Source organism: Silene latifolia, chromosome 7, assembly GCF_048544455.1.
Source record: "Silene latifolia isolate original U9 population chromosome 7, ASM4854445v1, whole genome shotgun sequence".
Lineage (NCBI taxonomy): Eukaryota > Viridiplantae > Streptophyta > Magnoliopsida > Caryophyllales > Caryophyllaceae > Silene > Silene latifolia.
The window spans coordinates 76,467,292-76,477,528 of NC_133532.1; the positions used below are offsets into that span (position 1 = coordinate 76,467,292).

Sequence of the window (10,237 nt, forward strand, 5' to 3'; positions counted from 1 at the left end):
TATAGGATCAATCATGTATGCCATGATATGCACACGTCCAGGCGTGGCATATGCATTGAGTATGACAAGTCGGTTCCAACAGCATCCAGGTGAATCACATTGGTGGTTTGTCAAGAACATTCTTAAGTACCTACGGAGGACTAAAGATTGGGCATTGACTTATGGAGGCTCTCAAAAGCTATGCGCAACCGGTTACGCAGATGCTAGCTTCCAAACGGATCGTGATGACTCGAAATCTCAGTCTGGATTCGTTTTTACTCTTAATGGTGCTTTGCGATCACTGGAAGAGTTCGAAACAAACTGTTACAGCAGATTCTACGACGGAGTCCGAGTACTATGCCGCGTCGAAGCTACAAAGGAAGCGATATGGATGCGTCAATTCTTACATGGGCTATCGTAGTGCCTAGTTCGAATGACCCGATCACCATCTATTGCGACAATAGTGGTGCCATCTTCCAAGCTAAGGAGCCAAAGTCTAGCAACAAGTCTAGACATGTACAACGGAAAGCTCATCTAATCCGGGATTACGTGGAGCAAAAGGCAGTAGTGATAGAAAAGATTGCTACAGATGATAACATAGCAGATCCTCTCACTAAAGCATTACGTCAAGATAAGCATGAAGGGCACGTTAATTCCATGGGAATTAAACGTGTTCCTAAGTTGTAGTACTCTTTTATGGATTAGATTCATTCGCTTTTGTACTCTATACAACATCATCGTTTTGATATTTTTATATATATATTGTTTTTCATGTGGATTTGTACGACAAATTTTGAACACCACAAAGTGAACTGAACGAACATTATATTTTTCAGTCCTTAATTGCCCACATGAGCTGATAACTCTGGCAATTATTTTGTGACGTTGGTTGATGGTGGGTTCAACTAGCCATAAGTCAACAGGTTGGTGACCAATCACGAGGCGATTTATAAGGATATTTCGTAGGACACAATTGTGACATCGACGTGGAGTCCTAAATGTTTTATAACATTCGGTGCCCGGTCGTGGATAGGACTTCCATGGTGATCCTAAGAGTCGATTCTTTTGACTATCGACTATCTCTTGAGACTAAGGCAGATTTTGGGTGACTTTGGTTTCTTTCTCACGGTCATCCGTAACAGGGGGCCAAGTAGATTGTTTCTGGGTCATTTCATGCTGTGCTTAGATCGGAAGGAGTTCGAGTTGAAGGAAATATTCAGCCTTTATCAGGTACTCGATATTTCTCAGGGCCACTCGAGGAGCTGTAACTGAAATGCATGGCCATGCTCGGATACGGATTCGTTTTATCAGTTAAGTTACTCTCTAGTCGGGGAAACCACTCTAGATCCAGATCGATTGTAAAATACGACCTTTGTGGATCCAGATCTGCAAATTGTTTTACATTGAGTGGGAGAAATTTTAAATGAATATGAGAATCGGTTATCGCACATACACTTGTACGGACAAGTGGGAGTTTGTTGGAGCTTGTGTCCTCCAGTTAGTGCGGATAACGTCATTGCACATACACTTGTACGGACAAGTGGGAGCTTGTTGGGGTTGGTGTCCTTAACAGTTAGTGCAAGGACTTATAAATCTCTAAAAGGATCAAAGGGTATACTTTGTATCATAATCAGTTGATCCACGTTTATCAATAACGGTTGGCTTGCTAGATAAGTTTGACGTTATTGTCATACAGATGGCGGTGATCAACTGGTCCCTAAAAGTCACACCTATAGGATACGTTTTGAGTAATGTGACGGTATGAAAATACAGTCACATAGATGCCAATTTTGACTAACCAGTTAGTCCGAGTTATTTGACTAGTAATTAGTCTAATATGGGATGTTGAGATATTTTATTTAATACGGATTAAATAAAAATGGCTAAGACGAATTAAGCGATTAATTCGTAAAATTGAATATAAACGTTTTATATTTAATTAAATGTATATTGAATATAATTATACAAATCTTTTGTTTTGTCGGACATGTATTAATAATTCAACTAACCCGTATTATTAGTTGATGCCTTAATTTCCGATAACCGATAACAGTTTATAATGAAACCGCGTCGTATACACTTAGCGAGCTATGGACCGGACCACGAGTTTAAGTGAAGAGAAAATGAAAAGCCCATTAGGGCTCCTCTCACTCGGTTTGGCCGAGACATGCATAGACAAAAGGAGAGTTTTCTCCTCTTGTCTAACCTAATTCATTTTGCAAAATAATTAGGGTTTTGGGAATTGTGCCTCCTAAATCCCGGATCTCTCATCCAACACAAACTCACAAAACAATCCCCTCGATATTGCAAGGCAATTAGGGGATTCTCTCTAGCACAAGGGCATTACTCGGACATCTTGGGTGCAACGATTAGGAGGAGATCTAACTTGATCTCTCATTGCCTTTTGCACTAGGACCGAAGGTTATTTCTATATCTTTGTCGTTTCCTTGTTATTTTCGTTTTATGACCATAAACTACATATAATTTTTGCGTTATAATCCTATAAAGAAAGGGTTTTATACGGATATTACCCGACAAAACATCCAAAAACGTGCGCTTTCCTTCAGTCTTCAAGGTCCACAACTTAAAAGAGGAAAAACGAACTATATGAGTCACCAAAACCGAGTTTGTCACAAGTTGCCCATTTCGAAACTTTAACAAAATTAAGACTTTCTTACCTAGAAAGAACGAGGAAGGGACGAGGAAGCTAATGGTACAAAAATGGTGAAGTTTGGTTGAGAAACGGAGTCGGGATCGGAGTTTGAAGGGGGGACGGGAATGGAGCTAGTACGGCTCTTTTATGTTGCTGTTGATGTTGTTGTTTTCAAATGAAGAAGAAAGGAGAATAAGGGGATAAGAGGGGGTGGGGTTCTCGGTAAACAACAACAATAATTAGTAATAATAATAATAATAATATAGAATAATAATAATATAAAAGTAGAGTGTAGGATGTTAGGTGGGTGTGATGTGTTGTCCATATAGGATAGGTCGAGAAAGGTTAGACTCACGAGTGGAAACGTGACGGTCTATAGCTAGACGTAATTTAAGACAGAGATTATTCTTATCACTGTCACTATTATTATTGTCCGACCAAAAATACGTATATATTTATTCTTATAAATTATGCCTCAAAAATATAATTTAATAATACGTACTTTAAAATATTCTTTTCATTAAAATCGTGCTTGAAATGAATTAATTAAATTAAATGATTTAAAAATATAAAATAAGGTAATTGAACGGCCATATAAATTTTAAATGTCAAAATTGGAAATTCGCGGGTGTTACAGTGTCTCGGTACCAATGTGGTTATCGGTATGTCTGGGCGTATCCCAGTACCAGTGTGGTTGTCAGTATGTCTGGGCGCGTCCCGGTACCATGGTGGTGGTTGTTGATGGTGGTTCATTCATATTCATGTTGTATGTTCACACACTCGAGTCGTGCCACACTTTATTTATTTAATGAAACTAACGTTTGTGTGTCTATATAATTGTCACCTTTTTCTTGTAGGGTGGCCTGTGTCGATCCATATGATATCCTTAAGTCATATGGGGAGCAGGTTAAGTACAAGTTGTTTAGATAGTACGCGGGAGACGGGACGAGCTTGATGAATCACGAGACGAGTCTAGTTAGCTAGAAGAGTATAGATGTCATGAGTTGTGATTTTATTCATTTGTTTACGTTTATATAATTCACTAAACCTTAAATTAATAAAATGTTCTTTGATTGGAGTTTTTAAAATCTACCTCGGGAAACCGAGATGGCAACGCTCCAATTATCTTGGCCGAATAGTTGGGGTGTTACATATCTTCCTTAGCTGCTTTGTTATCTTTTGCTCTGCCGGGAACATTCAAGAGGGTGTTGGTGATATTATCACAGACATTTTTCTCAATGTGCATGAAATCGAGGCAATGCCTGACCTCCAGGTCAGGCCAATATGGAAGTTTATCAAAGAATATCGATCTTTTCTTATACACACGGGTAGAAAATTTAGAGCCCTTCTTCCCATATATTATCTCAATTTCCTTAACTTTCTCATAAACTTCATGCCCATTCAAAATCTTAGGACTCGGACGAGGCTCGGCGTACCCATTAAACGCCTTCTGAAGCTTAAGATAAAGATGATCACGACGTAACCCCCTACGATTTCCCATGTACATGTGCTTGCGAGAATGGTTCAAGTATTCTGATACAATATCCTCTCCATACAATGGGCAAGCCTCTTTCCCATGCATAGTATGTCCACAAAGGTCGCCATAAGCGGGATAGTCAGATATTGTACTCAACATCATCACTCTCAAATTGAAAGTTTCATTCTTATATCCATCGAATACTTCTATCCACAATCCCACAAAATTCGCAAATCATTTAGAAGAGGTTCCAAATAGACATCTATATTGTTTCCAGGTTGTTTAGGGCCGGAAATTAACGACGACAACATCAAATACTTTATTTTCATGCACACATATGGAGGTAAGTTATAAATAGCCAACACTACTGGCCAAGTACTATTTTGACTACTCATATTTCCATGTGGGTTCATTCCATCAGTGGACAGCGCTAGACGTAAGTTTCGAGGTTCATTGCCGAACCTAAGATACTTAGCGTCAATCTCTTTCCATTGTATATAATCTGTCGGGTGTCTTAGCTTTCCATCATTTATTCTTCTAGTTTTATGCCAAGTCATCATACTTGCATCTTCTACATTCGAATAAATCCTTGTGAATCTTGTTATTATTGGAAAATACCACAACACCTTAACCGAGATCCCTTCCTTATCCTTATAACGCCACTCAAAACAAACCGGACAGTTAGTTAAGTTTTGATATACTTTTCGGTACAATAGACAGTCATTTGGACATGCATTTTCTCATATTTCATACTCACTCTAATCAGTTTTTTAGCCTCATATGTTCTAACAGGAAGAACATTACCAGCTGGAAGCAAGTCGTTTATCAAGGCTAATAAACTGGTGAAATACGTGTCGCTCACCCCATTTGCCCCTTTGATATTATACAACTTCACCACAGCCGACATTTTAGTGTGCTTAGAATCGGGGTATAGAGGCGCTTCACACTCTTGCACCTTCTCATACAGGTCATTTTTGGTCTTAAATTTCTTACCCAAAATCGTTTTTTGCCCAAAAGCTTTAATCATCACTTTTACCCAAAACTGATTAAAGCTAAAACAAATTACCCAATTTTACCCAAAATATTTACCCAATTAAAGCTGGAGATGAAATAAGCTAGAAATTTAAGGCTGCTCCGATGTTCTAAACTACTGTTTTGGTGGTTGTTTTGTGACGAGAGAGGTGAAAACAAGTGATGGTTAACAGTGGCTTCTCGGAAAAAGGTGACGGTTTGGAACAAGGTGACGGTATCGAAGTATTGACGGTTGGTAGTGACAATTTGTGTTGGATTACAATTGATGATCTTGAGAAGTTAGGAGGAGAAAATGTCTCGAAATGTCTGTGTACTCCTTTTTTTATTTTTTGGGTACCTTGTATTTTTTTCAAATTCTACATGGTAACCCTACTTTTCAGGGAACACACGTGGTAACCCTCAACTCTGTTAATACGCATTGCCGTGACCCTTAATTTTTTTTCCGTCAATTTTGTCCGTTAAGTATGTGGCGTAGCCAATTGAATTTTGAGATTTTCAAGGTAACCCTTTATTTTCTTAAATCCTACAAAATAACCCTATTTATTTTTTTTACAAGGGAAACACTCTTAAAAATACTTCCTTAGTTCATAAACTTATCATTCTTAGTACATTTTTTACTCGATTACTCCAAAAAAAGTCTACTCTTAATATCATCATCTCTTTAAGGTATCATTACCATAAATTTCCAAAAGCCGGGTTCAATAATTAACAAAGAATTCCACTATTAAGTTCAATGTTTACAAATGAGTATCCACTCCTTAATTTTATTTTTACCAACTTTATTGTGTCAATTTGTTGTGTCAATTTGTCGAATAATTGTAGTAAGTTATTATTGTGTTTACAACATTTTCAATTTTGTCGTATTTGATGAGGTTTTGAAAACAAAAGTTTATTAATTAGATTAACCCTATGAATCAAATTTGGGATTGATTATTATAATGCTTGGAATATACTACTTTTACTTGGTATTTAGAATATCTTATTGGGAACTTTTTGATATAGAACAAAGTTCTTATTGAATTTTTCTTTAAAAACTCGGTTAATTAAAGGATAAATAGGGTGGATCTAACAATTTGGGAGTAATCGAGCAAAATTGTGAAAAAAAATTGATTAAGGGCTTATATTTTTATGCACATGTGATATGTAGAAAAAATAGGGTTAACTTGTAGAATTTTTAAAAACATAAGGTTATCTTGTAGAAAATCTTAAAATTCAATTTGCCACGTCACATACTTAACGGACAAAATTGACAGAAAAAAGTTAAGGATCACGGCAATGCGTATTAACAAAGTTGAGGGTTACCATGTGTGTTCTCTGAAAAGTAGGGTTATCATGTACAATTTGAAAAAACATAGGGTTACCATATAGAAAAACTCTTATTTTTTTATAAAATGATAATCTAATGGAATAATTTGGACCTTTGGATTTTCAAAGCCAAAGCAATCATGACCCTACAAAATAATTGGACCCTCTAGTACTTTGAGGGTACCGGGGAGGATCCAAGTCCCAATTTATGGGAAATAGATCCTCTCCATTTTCTTTCTCTTCATTTCCTCTCACAATCTCCTTAAATAATAATTTCCTTTTTCACCTTCATTTTCCTTTATTTTTATGCATAAATTTAGAACCATCAGATATTGTCAATATGCAATGTGGGCCATCAATAGGTACTTGCCTCTTCATTTCTTTTGAGGAAATGGAGAGGAGATGGGTCCCAATTTATGATAGTATTTCATTACTTCTTAACAAAAATATTTCCAATTTAAACATGTCATCAGTCATAATCTTCGTTTTCAAGTTCATGTCTTTGCATGTGCACTTTCATTCACAATTACTTCTCACTGACTTCCAAGAGGCCGTGTAATTAGATTCAAGATAATTTACAAACGTCAATTCTCATTTAAGACCGTCTTAATTTAAAACGTCTCTTATAACCAGATTAAATAAAGGTGAAAATGAAACAAGGTTATATGAGACTTCTTAATTTATGACGGTTTCTGCAATCTAGGAACACTACATACATTAAAGCAAGATTAGCTAGTTAGCATTTACTATTCGGTAAATAATGAAATAGTAACAAATTAATCTCCTACAATCCACTTAATTAGAGATTAAACTAGATAGTTAACGTTGACTCTATCATCATCATCTTTACCATCATCATCATCATCATCATCATCATCATCATGACCATCATGATCTAATAATGAAGAAAGACAAGGAGTAGTTAAAGAAGAGGAAGGTAAGGAAAGTGGTGAAGAAGGAGATGAATTTAAATTAGTAGATGAAAGACAAGTTGTTGTTGATGATGATAATGATGATGATGCTTTTGATGAAGAAGTAATAGAAAGATTAAGCAATAAATCAATAAAAGCAGCCATAATATAAGCATGATTAAGTTTATGATTAATCTTCAAGTAACACCCTAAAAGCTCTTCCAACCCTTGCCAATCTTTCAACCCATGTGCCTCAACCATTTCCTCCATGGACCTTCTAAAATCTTCACATGGGTTACTTGAATCCATACTCAATGCCTCACTTTCCTTGTACACTACTCCTACTTCACTACCCGGTCGGTCGGCTTGTTTGCTTGACACTAATAAGGAGCAACTCGACTCAGGCTCGAAGAACAGCCTCTCGGACCTCAACCCACGTATGACAGACTCAATCGGGTCGTCCGACATGGCTGAGAAACTTGTAGAAGATGAAACAGTGGCGGATATCATGTCATGTTTAGAGTAATAATTATTAATAGTTGTAAAAGAAAGGGTGTTTAAATTGGCACAAGAAGGAAAAGGCCATTGCGGTGAGGAGTGTGATGAAGAGTCTAAGCTCTTCATGTCTTTCATTTAATGAGGAAGGGGTGAATATTTGAAAGAGGTGGGTAATGTGTGAAGAGTAATAAAGGAGGGGTGGTCAAGTTAGATTTAGATTTGGTAAACAAGTGTGAGAGTGTGTGTGTTGGTGTTGGTGTTGGGGTTGGGGTTGGGGTTGGGGTTGGGGTTGCTTGGATTTCATTAGGTGACATTAATGAGTAAACATAAAGAGGGACGATCTTCGTTAATGGAGTGGGCAAATTCAAAAGTATTCTACAATTAAATGTACCAACATCTGCCGGTGGGTGGGGTTCTTAATTCTCGTTTACAATTCAAAAAAAAAAAAAAAATCATTAATTAAACACAAATTTTGTTTTTCATTATAGACGAGAGATATCCGTTTATAGTTATAGACGGTTAAATATCTCTCCACTTTAAGCATAAGACAAGCAATAACTTCCATGGTAGAGCCCAAAAACCTGTTTTTCACTTTTGACGGATATATCCGTCTATAATGAGACTAATTGTTAATAAAAACGTCATACACTATTTACATAGCGACCACAATACAATAATAGATACTCCCTCCAATTCACCATTAACTTCCCCTTTCCTTTTTGTACAAGAAATAAGAAATTGAATTTGGACCATACAAAACACACTACCCCACATGTTATTGAATTTGGATTACACAAATCAACCCAAAAAAGAAAATAAAGAAGAAAACCTGAATAATCCGTTTACGGAAATAGGGAAAAAAATAGTGGATTGGAGGGAGTATATTACAAATTCGGTAATCATACAAAATAACCATTACGATAGGCAAAATTAACCATAAGATTATTACTTTTCTTTATCTTGTGATCAGAAATCGACAACTTTTTACTTTTCAAGTGAAACATACATGGCGTGTTGTAGTCATGTTAGTATAACAATTAGTATTGGTGTTCCGCTACGCCCGAGCTACCTCTACTTAACATTAAATTTTTTTTTTCATTAAATAAAATTACTTAAAGTTGCATAACCCATAAATTTATCATTAATATATTTTTCTATGACATATCCTAAAATTACGATAAAATGAATTTTGAGACAAATTCACTATCCCGCTATTAATATTTTACTATTATTAATGAAACAATAATAATAACATTTCACTACTTGCCCGTAATCATTGATAATTTCATTACTCCCGTCGTAATTATTGTTGCTGTCACAACTGCCGCATTAATATTGATAATTTCACTACTCCCGCCGTAATTATTGTTACTTTCATTAATCTCGCTGATAATATTTTTACTTTTACTATTCAAATGAGTGATTATTATCATATAACTATATCCAATGTTACTACAATTCTTTTATTTACTGAAGAAATTATTTTTACTACTTAGGCATGCAATTTTAAGAGGATTATATATTTATATAAATATATTACATATATGCATTAAATCAAATTGAAAGAATTATGCAATATTATATATTATGGATCTAACCTGAATTATTTATAACCTACTTATTATATTTTTATATGTTAAATAATTGACATCTCTATATATCTAATAAACTATAAAGTTTAATAAAATTGCATAGATTTTAAATTTAATATATAAGTTCATGATGATAATAATTAATATCATAAGTGTGCATGTTTATACTAATTAATTATTTTATTTTAAGGAAATTGAGCACCTTCTAGTCTTCTATAAATATTTAGGAAAATTACCAAGCATCTTCTTTCTTTTAGTCTCCTTAAAATTGACCATCTTAATTAATTATTTTATTTTAAGAAAATTGACCATCTTAATTAATTATTTTATTTTAAGGAAATTGACCATATTTTAGTCTCTTACAAATGTTCAGGAAAATTACCAAGCTTCTATATAATTTAATTTTAACCCAAACTATATAATATTTGCATTGAGATCCCTTAATCGGGTCCATCACACGGTGCTATTGATTTAAAACTATATAGTATAATTAATTTGTATAACTCTCTTTAATTACATTGAAGTCCCTTGGTTTCTAGATTTAATATATAGTATTGATAGAAGATGTACGGAACACATCGACTCCCGCAGTCCATTTTCTCCATCTTGACACCAACCAAGTAATAAATGATAAGTTAGAACTTCTGCGGCCGTTTTACCTCGTAAAGAATAGGATCCTTGGGAGCTTATTTGAGTCCTTGCAAGAGTATAAATATGTGAGACACTAGTACTTTTTTTTTTGACAGCTGTAAAGAAAGGTATCATAACTAGTCATTGTCTTATAAGCAAG

At 35.1% G+C, this 10,237-nt stretch overlaps 1 protein-coding gene across 1 annotated transcript; it reads right to left on the reverse strand.

Annotated features, from left to right (window-relative positions):
• Window positions 1-6,992: 6,992 nt before the first annotated feature.
• Window positions 6,993-8,178, reverse strand: LOC141591145 (transcription repressor OFP15-like). The gene has a single exon (XM_074411554.1). It carries the CDS (start codon window positions 7,988-7,990, stop codon window positions 7,253-7,255), a length of 738 nt encoding a protein of 245 aa, XP_074267655.1. The 5' UTR covers window positions 7,991-8,178; the 3' UTR covers window positions 6,993-7,252.
• Between the last annotated feature and the right edge of the window lie 2,059 nt (window positions 8,179-10,237).